This window comes from Lampetra planeri, chromosome 65 (assembly GCF_965212315.1).
Source record: "Lampetra planeri chromosome 65, kcLamPlan1.2.h2, whole genome shotgun sequence".
NCBI lineage: Eukaryota > Metazoa > Chordata > Hyperoartia > Petromyzontiformes > Petromyzontidae > Lampetra > Lampetra planeri.
The window spans coordinates 1,240,318-1,255,419 of NC_136171.1; the positions used below are offsets into that span (position 1 = coordinate 1,240,318).

Here is a 15,102-nt window from a genome sequence, read left to right on the forward strand (position 1 = left end):
CTGTTGGTGCGATTATTCGCAAATGGAAGAAACACAAAAGAACTGTCAATCTCCCGTGGCCTGGGGCTCCATGCAAGATCTCACCTCGTGGAGTTGCAATGATCATGAGAACGGTGAGGAATCAGCCCAGAACTACACGGGAGGATCTTGTCAATGATCTCAAGGCAGCTGGGACCATAGTCACCAAGAAAACAGTTGGTAACACACTACGCCGTGAAAGACTGAAATTATGCAGCGCCCGCAAGGTCCCCCTGCTCAAGAAAGCACATATACATGCCCGTCTGAAGTTTGCCAATGAACATCCGAATGATTCAGAGGACAACTGGGTGTAAGTGTTGTGGTCAGATGAGACAAAAATGGAGCTCTTTGACATCAACTCAACTCGCCGTGTTTGGAGGTAGAGGAATGCTGCCTTTGACCCCAAGAACACCATCCCCACCGTCAAACATGGAGGTGGAAACATTATGCTTTGGGGGTGTTTTTCTGCTAAGGGGACAGGACAACTTCACCACATGAAAGTGACGATAGACGGAGCCATGTACCGTCAAATCTTGGGCGAGAACCTCCTTCCCTCAGCCAGGGCATTGAAAATGGGTCGTGGATGGGTATTCCAGCATGACAATGGCACAAAACACATGGCCAAGGCAACAAAGGAGTGGCTCAAGAAGAAGCACATTAAGGTACTGGAGTGGCCTAGCCAGTCTCCAGACCTTAATCCCATAGAAAATCTGTGGAGGGAGCTGAAGGTTCGAGTTGCCAAACATCAGCCTCGAAACCTTAATGACTTGGAGAAGATCTGCAAAGAGGAGTGGGACAAAATCCCTCCTGAGATGTGTGCAAACCTGGTGGCCAACTACAAGAAACGTCTGACCTCTGTGATTGCCAACAAGGGTTTTTCCACCAAGTACTGATTCATGTTTTGCAGAGGGGTCAAATACTTATTTCCCTCATTAAAATGCAAATCAATTTATAACATTTTTGACATGCGTTTTTCTGGATTTTTTTGTTGTTATTCTGTCTCTCACTGTTCAAATAAACCTACCATTAAAATTATAGACTGATCATTTCTTTGTCAGTGGGCAAACGTACAAAATCAGCAGGGGATGAAATACTTTTTTTCCCTCACTGTATAGGCTCACATATAAACCCATAGACTGACATAAAGAGCCATAGCCTCGCATAGAGACACAACGGCTCGCATAGAGACCCATAGGCTTACATTGAGACCCATAGGCTCGCATAGAGAACCATGGACTCGCATAGAGACCTATAGGCTCACATAGAGACCCATAGACTGACATAGAGAGCCATAAGCTCGTATAGAGACCCATAGGCTCACATAGAGACCCATAGACTGACATAGATGTATAGATTAGTTTAGAAACCCATTGATTCACAAAGAAACCCATAGACTCATATAGCGATTCATGGACTCACGAAGAGATCTAACGACTCACTTAGAGACCCAGAGACTCACATAGAGACCCATAGACTCCCATAGAGACCCACAGGCTCACGAAGAGATCTAAAGACTTACTTAGGGACCCATAGACTACACTATACATTACATGACACCACAATGGACGGTGTGCTGTCGTCAGGAGATGATAGAAGCACCGTCCGGTCAAGAGCTCTCTGTCGACAGGGATGCCCGATGGGGACACGTTACTGTGTTCCATTCAACACTGGGGGGATGGTCACAACCGTTCGGGTGGACTGGGCCTATACAGGTCTGACCCTCGCCTGTTGATCGCGGGTCCAAGAGTGGTGATATAATTCAGCCTGAGGCTCGCATCGACATTCTTCGACTCGGTTTAGAGAAGCATGGGTGGACTCACGTGGAGATCCACGTGATCCGAGAGGGTGTGGCCTAGTAGGGCTGGAGGGCTAGTGGGGGCAGGGATGGCAGAGGGTGTGGGCTCGTGGGGGGGAGGGGGGTGTGGGCTAGTTGGGGGGGGGGGAGAAGGGATGGACCACCACGACCACCACCACAACAGCATCAGCGAGATCAGCAGAGCGCAACCCGAGGCACAGGTTCGTGATCCCGCATCTCACTCTCGCCATCAGCCTCAATGGCGCCGTACTCGAATTGTAAATGTTGCAGTGGGTTTACTCTCCAACACACAACTGGTGAGTGCTGGACTAGTAACGATTGGACACGTTTTGTTTACGTAAAAAAACCCTTACTAGTTGGCTGTGTCGGGTGGTGGTGGCGGATTTAAAGGACGCATTTATAATTTTACGCGATCTAACCCAAAAAAACCCTCTCTTGTAGATAATATTCATCACGAAAGCCTGCCACTACTAAGTATTAAACAAACAATACATTCGCAGACAATGTTTCCTCCATAAATCGGTCTCTCCATGTAGAAAAACCCAGTACTTTTTATGTAAAATACGTGCTTTCTTCCCCATGCAAACCATCCCCTTATTAAAGATCCTGTCTGTGATGGTATTTAAAAAGAGGATCATAGCCAATGACTCGCTCGGTATGTCGCACAGCAGCAACATCGCCCCTGCTCTATGAAACCACCGCAGACTGGTGTCAGTCAAACAACACCAGCAGTGCCTTCCTTCGCGCTGATCGCCTTGTGTCACAGAGGGGCAGCTACCACTGGGGGTGCTCCTAGGCTCGACCACACAGTGGCAATCATCGCCACCCTCCCCCACCCTACTGTGAATCCACGCGACGATGGGTGAGAGAGACACGCAAACTCCAAATATAAAGCTGGTCAGGGTCGGGATTGAACCCACGACCTCCTGTATACCAGGCGAGGGAGTTAACATATCCTAGCCACCGCGGCGCCCACGTTGTTAGGAAGCCAATGGGAGCCATGCACTTTTAAATCTAGATAGAACACCCACTTCTGCAGAACTGCTTGTGTGTTAAGTTTCTCGTACTTCCGCCGCATCTCCGATTAGCAAGGTTGGCTACGTACGGTGCGAACAAAGTCCAACTGGGTAACGCGCACGGCCCTACCTTGCTGCACTCTACCAAGCGAGAGGACGACTCAGAGGTGCGAGGAACCACGCACAAGCGAGAGAGCCGGTGAGCTGAACCCGGAGCATACGGATAAATCCCACGCACGCGGGGGGGAAACGCTCTATCTCGCACAAATGGGACAGATGTAGTCCACGTGTGTGTCGTACCGCCTTCTCCTGGCGAGGCAGGGTACGGCTCCTCCTCGACGCCCTTGGGATAGACGGTCACTACATCGCGCGGTTTTCAGATACGCTCTGCAGCCGTCTGGGACACTCTTTCTTATCGATATTATGAAGCCACTGGAGCTGTGCACTTTTAAATAATATAGGTTAACAAACTAATTTCTTTAGAAGTGCTTTTTGCGCTTCGTTTGTTGTCCCCCCCAATACCTCTGGTTGGCACGGTTGGCTATTCATAATCAACGATTTTTGGGTTTAGATCGCGTTATTTATAAATGTGTCGTAACCCTCCACCACCCGACACGGCCAATCAGTAAAAAAAGTGTCACGTTGACAAAAGACAAATAGTTCACTGCTTTAGCCCACCGGTGTGTTGAAGCGTGAAACCACAACATTTACAATTTGAGTACGACGTTTCGCTGGTAATTGCATCCAGCATCATCGGGCAATTCGCCCGATGATGCTGGATGCAATTACCAGCGAAACGTCGTACTCAAATTGTAAATGTTGTGGTTTCACGCTTCAACACACCGGTGGGCTAAAGCAGTGAACTATTTGTCTTTTGTCAACGTGACACTTTTTTTACTGATTGGCCGTGTCGGGTGGTGGAGGGTTACGACACATTTATAAATAACGCGATCTAAACCCAAAAATCGTTGATTATGAACAATATTGGTCGCGAAAGCCTACGTGTTAAACTGACGGTTGGCTATGTACGACGCGAAATAAGTTCAATATACACTACACTATACACTATTATACACTACTATACACTACACTATCCACTACATAACTATACACTGCACTATACACTACACTATACCACTATACACTACACAACACCACTATACTAATTTGAAAACTAATTTTCTTTAGAACTGCTTTTTGTGTGTCAGTTTGTTGTCCTTCCCCCGCACCTCCGATTAGCACGGCTGGCTACGTACGGCGCGAAAGAAGTGCATCACACACACACGTGCATACAGAGCCACACCCGGCCCTCGCCTTAGCAATGGCCCTGAGTGGACACGCCCTGCTGCCGTGTATCCCGTTCGTGTGCCCGAGAACACGCGACTCTGTTTGACGAGCAAAATTGCGCGTGGCTATTGTTCCGTGCGTGTTTAATCTGAGCTCTCTCTCTCTCGCTCTCTCGTGTTGTGGTCCGTGGGTTTATAACGTCCAACGTTGCTCCTCTGCTCGCCTTGTCAGCAGCGAGCTGGAGGGCGCGTGAAGGAGGCTCTGCACGCGGAACGCCGTCCCCAAGGTGAGGGCTCTGCGGCCACGCCGCTCGTCGCATCGACGCGCGTCGGCGTCACTGGCAGTGGTAGTAGTCGCGTCTCTTTTTTTTACGATCAGAGTAATCAAGAAGATGCTCGGTGTAGTCGGCACTTTTGCTTCGTTCATCATTGCGTTTTATTTCCAATGCTTTGCTTTATGTGCCCCCCCCCCCCTTTTTGAAATGAAAGATTTCATGCTCTGCTCTCCTTCTTACCTCTTCCCTCTCTTTGCTCCCCCTCTCTCTTTTTTTTCGCGTCTCACGGAGAAGGAACTGAATCGGGAATCGTAGATTGGCGCTGCGGCAGGAATCCGATGAGCTACGAAGCACTTTTTGCCCCACAGATGCCCAATAGGGGCGGGTGAGAAGGTTACAACAACAAACACGACACACAAACACGATAGCAGTGCAAGGGTATAGGAAAGGTAAACAAATCACCTAACAAAATATGCAAGTCAAACTAAACACCGAGGTTCGATTCCCGACCTGGGCGCATTTTTGTGTTCTCCTTCCTGCTCTGAAGAGTGAGTGGAGTTTGTATGATGTCTCCCTGTCTGTAGAGAGAGAGTGAGTGGAGTTTGTATGATGTCTCCCTGTCTGTAGAGAGAGAGTGAGTGGAGTTTGTATGATGTCTCCCTGTCTGTAGAGTGAGAGTGAGTGGAGTTTGTATGCTCTCCTCCTGTCTGTAGAGTGAGAGTGGTTGTCCTACCTGATGACGGTCGCTTGTGTTGCGCCCGAAACATCGTGATTTAATTTATTTTATTTTATACCTACGTGACTTTACCGAAAGAACCAAAGAGTATGGATCCCTGCAGTCACGAAAACTTCAAATCTAGATTAAGCATTTTTTTTTCCAGCTTAAGGCACCACTGAGCGATACTATAGCTCTTTTTCAGAAGCGACCTGGCTACCACAAATGATAGCTCGACGAAGTGGATTATCATCACGTGGAAATGTATAGCATCCAAATATTCTAAACGTATGTTGATTAGCACAGTTGCTATCTTCTAAATGTGGAGGGAAATACCGGAGGACCCGGGGAAAAATCGACACGACCACGTGAAGAGAGAGGGAACACCACAAACTCCCAAATATACAGCAGGCATCAGGGTCGGTATCGAACCCACGACCTCCTATATACCGAACGAGGTCCCCTAGAAACCAAGTGTGGCCGGACACATAAGGGGGGGGGGGGGTACAACACCAGTCTCCAGGTGATTCTTGCTTACATTTGGTGGGTCTGGGAAGGAGGAAGAGGTTGTGTCCTCTTAGTCGCCATGGACCTAGCGCAGGGGTCGGCAACCTGCGGCTCCGGAGCCGCATGCGGCTCTTTTGAACCTTGACCGCGGCTCCGGGGCGGATGCTAGCGAGGGGAGGAGGCGCACTGTGACACCTGCTCTGGCGTTGCCGCTGCTGACAGGTCGCCGCTCCGCTCCACACTGCCCGCCCGGTGACAGGCAATAACGTTGCCGTTGCTTTGTCACATGTTTGGAAGAAGTAAAAACCTTCCTGGGCAGCAAAGAGCTCACCTTTGCTGAGCTGGAACAGCCAAAGTGGCTGGAAAAATTACATTTTATGGTAGACATGACAGCACATCTAAACACGCTAAATACAACCCTTCAGGGGAAAGGAGGCACAGCCCTGCACATGCTGGAGGAGGTTTTGGCATTCGAGCGCAAGTTGACAGTGTTTGTCAAAGATTTACAGAGAGGTACACTGTCTCACTTTCCCTCTTTGAGAGAGTTCAAACAAAGTCATGATACGATAAATTTGGAATATTTCAAGTCTGCAATCACCACAATGCAAAGTTCGTTTGGGAAACGATTCTGTGAGTTCAGAGAGGAAAAAACGACATTATCCTTCCCTGTCACTCCCCTGGCGATCGATCCATCCCTATTGAATATGACTGCATTTGCAGGTGTAAGTCAACCTGATCTTGAGATGGAACTGGCCGATATAGCCGACAAAGATATATGGGTGTCCAAGTTCAAATGCTTGACCGCTACTCTTGAGGATGTTGCCCGTCAGAAGGCCATTCTGGCTCAGAATCATAAATGGAGTGATATTGAAAACCTTCCCAAACAGGACAAACTTGTATTCGAAACATGGAATGCCATCCCCAACACTTATATAAACATGAAAAAGTATGCATTTGGAGTCCTGTCGATCTTCGGCTCCACATATGTATGTGAGCAGGTCTTCTCCAACATGAACTATATTAAAAACAAACATCGATCACGCCTCACAGATGACAGCTTGCAAGCCTGTGTGAAAATGAAGGTGACGTCTTACAGCCCTGATGTGCAGACACTGTGCACTGAGGTTCAGGAGCAAAAATCCCATTAACCAGGTAATTTAGCTATTAATTTGCAAAAATATATTTTACATTGTTAAGTGAAAAAGTCCTTTTTTTATTCAGATTGACAGCTGACTGCACGATCCTGTATATAGCAATAAGGTAAGAAACAATATATGCAGTGTTATATTTGTTTTAAATGTTGCAATGGTTTTGCGGCTCCCAGTTTATTTTTTCCTTCGGAAACGGGTCCAAGTGGCTCTTTATGTCTTAAAGGTTGCAGACCCCTGACCTAGCGGATCCCCTTCCCAGTGTTTTTCGGGTATCTCGAGCTGCCGCATTCACCCATTTGTTTGATTGAATTTGTTTCCAATAGCTGGGTAATACTTATATAAGTCTGGGAGTGCAGGTGTTCTTCTCATTCTTGCTGAGGATATTGGTCTACGTATATATATAGTACATATGCTGAACTTCTTTCGCACCATACGCAGACAACCGTGCTAATCGAAGGGCAAAAACTAAACACAAAAAGCAGTTCGAAAAAAACGAGTTTTCAATTTAGTATAATGGTGTTGAGTATAGTGTTGTGTATAGATATGTTTTGTATAGATATGCTGTGTATAGTAGTGTATAGTGTAGTGTACAATGTAGTGCATAGTAGTGTATAATGTAGCGTATAGTAGTGTAGTGTATTGTAGTGTAGAGTGTAGTGTATGTATGTAAAATGTTCGCACTGTACGTACCCAACCGTGCTAACCGGAGTGTGCGGTCTAATAGAATAAGTATTATTATTTAGTGACATCGCGGATGTCACTGTGTGGTGTCGGCCCTAGAGAGGCACGGCGTGCGATGTACTCACATCGCGGACATCAGGTATTTAGCGACATTATTAGCTGTCCCTGGGTAATGCCGGCTCTAGCGAGGCACGGCGTGCGATGTATTGACATCGTGGACACCCCGTACATGTGGGTGTAGTACCAGCCCTAGAGGGGCTCGGTGAGCGCTGATAGAGAGCGCTGAGTGGCACCCCGCTCGGCGTGCAGTGCTGTCCCCTATAGGAGGGGGTGTGAGAGTGCCGGCCATGAGTGGGGTGAATAAAGTCCATGGCACTCTGGTTGACCCTGGCAGGCACGTGACGAGTAAGATCTAAACAGGGGCCCCAAGTGGGGGCTAGGGGTGGTCATGTGTCGGGGCGAGATCCTGCTAGAGGATTCGAGAAGGTGGTCGTGGCCAAGGGCGGGGCCAGCCACGACCAGTGAGGATATCAGCCGGGTCCCCAGAGGGACCGGAGTTCCGCGTTCCTATTGTTAATCCTGAAGATCTACATTCTACGTTCTACATCCAAGAAGAGTCACCAACACGTGGACCTGGACCCAAGCCGGGCTCCGGTCCGTTGTAGCTACTCCCAGTGTAACTCGTGTAGCGAGCCTGGTGGTCCACCACCACAGGTTGTTATCTGGTAAAGGGGCAGTTACCCCTTTGTGTTTGTATCAATAAATGTGTTGCCTCCAAGGAGGACGTCTGAGAATCAGTTGAATCTACTACATTATGATTATTGTCATCATCGTTTGTAATGTTACGGCTGCTCCTTTGCTATGTTGCAGATGATCGTGACGCAGCACCCCGTGCTGGTGGCGCAGCCCGTGGTGCACACGGTGAATGCACAGGGGCAGGCCCAGTGGTCATCCAACATGATGGATTGCTTCCAGGATACGGAGATCTGTGAGTTTGTATCTATGGCATCTTTTTTTGGTGTTGTCCAGTATACAAAATGATGAAAAATAAAAATTGGTCTTCAGATTTTATGCCTTGTAAAAGGCATCTTCTTTCACACCGTACATAGCTAACCGTGGCAATTATATGTTTGTATAGGCCTGTTGTATCGCTCTGTGATCTTGTTTCATTCAGCTATTCTGTATGTGGTTGTATGGTTCCAAAGCCAGTTCATGGGGGGTGGGGGGGAGTGTTGAGTATCCAGTATTCGTTTCGTGACTTGTTGATCCTAGCTCCTAAGTTGCAGGAACTATCTATAAAAAGCATCAATGCAGACTTGATGCCTTGCAAAAGGTGTTTGAACACCTTCATGACACCTCCTGTTTTGTTGCTAGAAAGGGTAAAACCTATTCTTAGTTTTTCCATTCGTGAGTTTCCCGGCCACCACAAGCCACCAGAACCATGGGTCACTGCCGTCAGAGCGACAAAAATCCCCCGTGTAGCCTTAACAGACCCTTGGGCAATTGCTGTTAGCGAACAGCACCTATGAAGGCTGGCACGCCCGACCGCCTTTGTCTCCCTAGTGGCAATGTTTACACAACACACCAGGTACTCATTTGAGGCTGAGTCGACCTAAGGGAGGCCCAGGACTGGTTTAAATAATCGTCACTGGTGTTGGTGGCCGTGAGCGGGAATCGAACTCGGGTCGCCGGGATTGTAGCACAGTGCACTAACCGCTACACTACCGTTCCCCCAGACATACCTACACACAATGCACATGTGTATGTGTTTGTTACATATACATGTGCAATCTGTTCTACAATAATGCTGCTTGTTTCAGATCGCGAATTGGATATAACGCGATTGAGCGAACGGAACTACATCGTGCAAGTAGGAATAAGCGTCATACGGCTGCCTCAGCGTAGCATCACAATGCGGGATATTGCTGGATGCTTCTAGACACGAACCACGACACCTCTGTCTTTGTTTGGCGTGCGTTACGCAACTCACACATTATCGCAGGCTGTGCTTTACCCCCTTTATTATTTGTTGCAACGCGATGTTTCCATAATGCGGTGTCCTTTGGGAACGCAACTTCTACCGCATTATAGAAGAACAGACTGTGTTGGCAATCACCGAGGTCTGCTGTGAGCAATGAGTTGTTGTTATGAATGAACAGCCATTACTTTCATGGCGTGTTCGCAGCCACTGCCTCCGATTAGCTGCGTCCGGTGCGAAAGAAGTTCAACAACAACCGCCAATTCGCCACTAAGTGGTGGTGACATCACCACGGCGCTTTTGCCAGGTTATGTGCACGTTAAGGCCACGTGAAGAGGTCACGGAAGAGACCCAGGTGCCATGGATTAACTGACTGAAATGACTGGCCGATGCACCACATGAGCCCCACTAAAATACGACACTTGCCTGGGTATTTTATGTCATCAAATACTCCACCCCCCTCAACCTCTGCACGAGTGATGAGGCAGTTATGGATAGAGTTGAGATGTTCCCATACTTCGAGCAGTGTGCTTATGACCAGCTCTAGTTTGGCAGTAGTTCCAGTCTAACTTCGAAGCAGTCGAGCGGCATTAAATTTGCATCAGCTGCGTAACGCTGCGTGGAAGCTACCTGGCCTGTCGATTCACACAAAGCTCCGAGTCTTCTCGGCCACAGTTATCCCCTCCCCTCTCTGTGCCTGTGAAATGTGGAGCCCTTTAAAGCAACATCTGCACCGGTTTGAAACAATAAGGCTGGCCTGCCTACAATCCATTTTGGGTTTAACCAGATTGGATTGTGTGAGGAGCTCACAGATCCTTGAAAGATCTCGACATAGACCCATCACTGAGCTGCCCCGACAGGCGAAGCCGCAATGGCTGGGTCATGCAGCCCACATGCCCAACCACCGCATACCCAAGCAGCTTCTGTTTGACCTGATATAGGGGGCTAAATGGGCACTGCATAGGCTCGAGAAACGATGGGCTGATGTAGTTCAGAGAGATGTGGAGCTGATTGGATTTTCAGATGAAGAATGGTCCCAGCGGTGTCAATATCAGCCTCTGTGGAGGAGGCTCGTGAAGGACGCTGTTATTGGGTAGTTGGAGGTTGTCACCCTCCAGCAACAATGGAGGACAGAGTAGCAACGCTCACAACAACGGGCAGAGGGCCGGTGGAAAGCAGAGGTGATGCATCTGTCAGCCATCTCAGGCAATTAGCCCTCAACACCTGGGTCTGCCCCATGACCTTCTGTCAATGAGGCTTCAACACTTTACAAGGCCCCAAAGTCAATTTGGCCTCGGTCGAGCGTGATAGTGATGTCACCTTCACGTCGTCGTGAATGATGGCTGCTGTTTTGTTGTGTCGAGTTTGTACAATCTTCTCCTGTACTGGGTTCTCTGGTTTATTTCCATAGCTAAAGAAAAAAAGACACACAAAATATAACTCGCATCCTCATGCTCAAACAATTACCTGGAAATCACGCAATTGGTATGACACATCGCACCATCGGCCCCTTCTGCAAAAATAAATAATAACAGGACCCTTCTGAAAATGAGTTCTGACACTCTCAGTGAGGCTTCCCTGGGTACACAACTCTAATGATAATGACAAATAAGAATAACTTGACAACCTGGTATAATCACGGCAGGCAAGTCCAAGACCTTAGTGGTGGCAAAATGTTAACTACCTCGCCTGGTATACAGGAGGTTGTGGGTTCGATCCCAACACCTGTATGCATTTGGAGTGTTGCACGTCTACGTCAGTATACCTCTTTTGCCAGTATCAAAGTATAATAATAGGGTTTTTCCTCTTTTTTCTGGCAACAAAACTGAAACCTTTTTACAAGGAATCATGTGTACATTAACCACAACACTTGTGGTCAAAATGCAAACAAAAAACACACTCTAATAATATATGCATTGTCCTTGAAACTGATTGGTCCACACCAGAGATGGCTTTCTTTTGAGCCTCGTCTCAATTGGTGCTAGACCAGAGGATCCTAAAAGGCGTACAGCTCAAAGACAATGCACTATAAAATTCATGAGGGCTCGGGGCAAGCATCTACATTATTAGACCTCCTTTGCCAGTATCAAAGAGTGTATTTTGCATTTTGACCACAAGTATTGTGGTTAATGCACACATGATTCCTTGTAAAAAGGTTTCAGCTTTGTTGCCAGAAAAAAGGGAGAAAACCCCTATTGTTATATGTCGCACGTCTCTTTCTCTCTCCACATTGAGAATCAACATCACGCGTTCAGAGTATTTGACTGCTGCTGCTGCTATAAATGTCTATGTGATGATGACAAGCCGCCACTTCGTTGCACGATCATTTGTGATAGCCAGGTCGCTTCTGAAAAAAGAGCTACTACATAGCTCAGCCGCAGCCTTACCTGGTAAAATGAAAATAATTTAATAGATTCGTTTTAGATTGATAATTTCTCCCACTGCTCCTCCATGTTGCGACAGGCATCTGCGGGTTATTCTGCCTGCCACTGCTGCAGTGCAAGGTGGCGTCGGATTTTGGCGAGTGCTTCTGCGTCCCGATGCTGCCCGGAGCCTTAATGGCGTTGCGGACTGGCATTCGAGAGAGGCACCGTATTGAGGTAATTATAACGACGATGATGTTGATGACGACGATGACGACGACAATGACGAAGATGATGATGACTATAACGACTTTGACAACAACGATGATGATGATAATGTCGATGACGACGATGATGATGACGACAATGACAATGATGACGACAATTATCACGATGATGACAATAACGACGACGACGATGACAACGATGATGACGACGATGACGACAATGACGACGTCGACGATGACAACAATGACGACGACGATGGTGACATCGCCGAAGATGACGACGATGATTTTTGCATTTGATATCGAGCCACCCTCCTTAATTCGGGCATGTCTTAGAGCGACTTGCACCTCATCATTAACACATTTTAAAGGGGGACGGTCCCCCTCCCCACCCCCCGGTGGCAGCTGTCCTTGTGCTGGCATGGAGGTGACTCAGTAACTTGAGCCTGTAAGCAAGTGGACATCACTCTGCTGCTAGCAAGATGCAATGGTTGCTGCTGCTGCTGTGTGTAGAGTCGCAATTGAGCGATTTTCAATTTGGGAGATTTTAGACTCGTTACAAATGACGTTATGGGATTTCTTTTTGAAACTGCCAACGTGAAGCAGATGGCAGGCCGTATTTCACGGTGACCAGGGACCGCCTTTCAACTTTCAAAAACACGAGAACCCTCTTGTGAACGAGTGAGGAACGCAAACGCTGGCACTGGGCCACGCCACTGCCCCGGTGGCGCTAATGCGCCATCACTGTTCGTGCGCGCGGTGGGAGAACATGATAGCAAATTATAACGACGCAAATTAAACGTCAGGCATAAATCGATGTTGCTGTTAGGGTTATACCCAAATGAAAATTGGTAAAATGGATAGAATAAAACTGAACTATTCAACTATTGTTGATAAGGTAAGGCCCACTGAAACGGCCTGGCCACCACGTATGATAGCTCAACGAAGTGGCTTGTCATTGCGTGGAAATTTATAGCAGTCAAATAATCTAAACGCGTGTTTCTAAATATGGAGGGGAAAACGGGAAGACCCAGAGAAAAATCTACGTGACCACGGAGAGAGATACGCAAACTCCAAATATACAGCTGGCGTCAGGGTCGAACCCGAGACCTCCTGTATACCAGGCGAGGTAGTTAACATCTCGCCACCGTGGTGCCACGTTTTCGTACACAAATAGACGCCCAAAGCGCAACCATGAGCTCACAGATTATACAAAATTTGGACACATTCTCATCAGTCATCTCCTTCGGCAGGCGAGGCGTCGATGACTGGGTCATGCAGCCTGTATGCCCAGCCACGGCATGCCCAAGTAGCTTCTGTTTGGCCGGATATAGGAGGCTAACGGGTGTCGTATGGGCGAGGGAGGAGATGGGCTAATGTCCTACAGGGGGATGGGCACCTGATCAGACTTGGAGGAGGCTCGTAAAGGACGCTGCTACTGGGCAGTTAGAGGCATTCGCTCTCCAGCAACAACTGAGGGCGGAGGAGCGATGCTCACAACAATTAGCGGAGCGCCGGGTGGCTAAAACGCACGGAGTTGTCACAGTGGTGATTACAGGAGTTGCAACTGTCAGCGATTTGAGGAAGTTAACCCACAGCACCTGGGTCTGTCCGTGTGGCCTTCGACACGTGACCTCAAAGTGTACCTAAGCATGGCACAAGCACCGTGGTGACATCACCCGTCACTCAGTGGTGAACGGCGGCAGTCATTGTTGTTGTTGTTGTTGCGATGCAGGGCACCGTGTTTGACGACTTCGTGAGCCTGTGGTGCTGCAATCACTGCACCACGTGTCAGATGGCGCGCGAACTGCGACACCAGAAGAACCGCGGGACTTCCGTCACGATGGTGACAACCACGCAGCCCGTGGCCGTGATACACTGAGATGCACACGCAAAAATATATACACATAAAGTCACGTAGAAGGGAAATAATACAATAATAAAAATAAAACATAACAAAATAATTCTGACGACGTTTCGGCCACAACGCAAGCAGCCGTTGTGGCCGAAACGTCGTGAGAATTATTTTATTATGTTTTATTTTTATTATTTTATTATTTCCCTTCTACGTGACTTCACCGAAAGAACCAAGAAGATGAATCCCTGCAGTCACGAAAGCTTTAAATCGAAAAATATATACACATACATACACACATATACCCATATACATACATATACAAAAAATATCCCCGTATAGCCTTAACAGACTGAAGGGGCAAGTGCTGTTAGCGAGCACCTATGAAGGCCGGAACATCACACGAGGGGGTGGGTGGCCAACACCACGCCCGGCCGCCTTTGTCTCCCTAGTGGCGATGTTTACACATCGCGCCAGCTACTAATTTTAGGCTGAGTCGACCTAGGGGAGACCCAGGACCGGTTCAGATAATCGTCACTGGTGTTGGCCGTGCGCCGGATTTGAACCCGTGTCTCGGGGTTCATAGCGCAGCGTACTAACGGCAACATCACCGCTCCCCACATATACATATACATACACACATATACACACATACATACACACACATACACACATATACACAAAAAGACACGTAAATAACAAGATAGATAAGCAGGCAATGCTTCTCCTTCATATATCACGTAAAAAATACAAATATTGTGTACACAACCCATGGAGCCTGATTTTTTGCTGATGGGACACTGAATGTTGAAACCAGTGTAGATTTGTTTTGTTTATATTTAAATCAACGTTGCAGAAATTATGCACTCGTAAAAGGATATGGGCTGATGGTTTGAGTTGAATTTAGTTTTAACCGAGTGTACCCCCTTGCCTGACCCAACGTGGTTCTGAGAAATAAATGAAATGAATAATAAACATCAATATTTGAACCAATTGTCCATTCTTGTGAGGTATATCCTAACTAGCTAAGTAACTGCAAGCAAATGCAAAATAAAATTAACGGACGCTCTGCGTGCATGACGTAATTTGTTCGCGATCGCCGGTTACTCTTGGAAACCAACATTGTTTACGATCAATGAGTTTAGAAAGGTCTTTCACATCGTTCTAGGTTACCATATGGGTGAAAATGTTGTCGTATGTATTTTATTATTGGC

The 15,102-nt window shown here is 47.6% G+C and overlaps 1 protein-coding gene across 1 annotated transcript; it reads left to right on the forward strand.

Moving 5' to 3' along the window:
* The first annotated feature begins 8,335 nt into the window (after positions 1-8,335).
* Positions 8,336-14,877, forward strand: LOC144737210 (cornifelin homolog). The gene is made up of 3 exons (XM_078619935.1): positions 8,336-8,453; positions 11,907-12,043; positions 13,769-14,877. The coding sequence occupies exons 1-3, from the start codon at positions 8,336-8,338 to the stop codon at positions 13,913-13,915; spliced, it is 402 nt and encodes a 133-aa protein (XP_078476061.1). The 3' UTR covers positions 13,916-14,877.
* Positions 14,878-15,102: the final 225 nt, after the last annotated feature.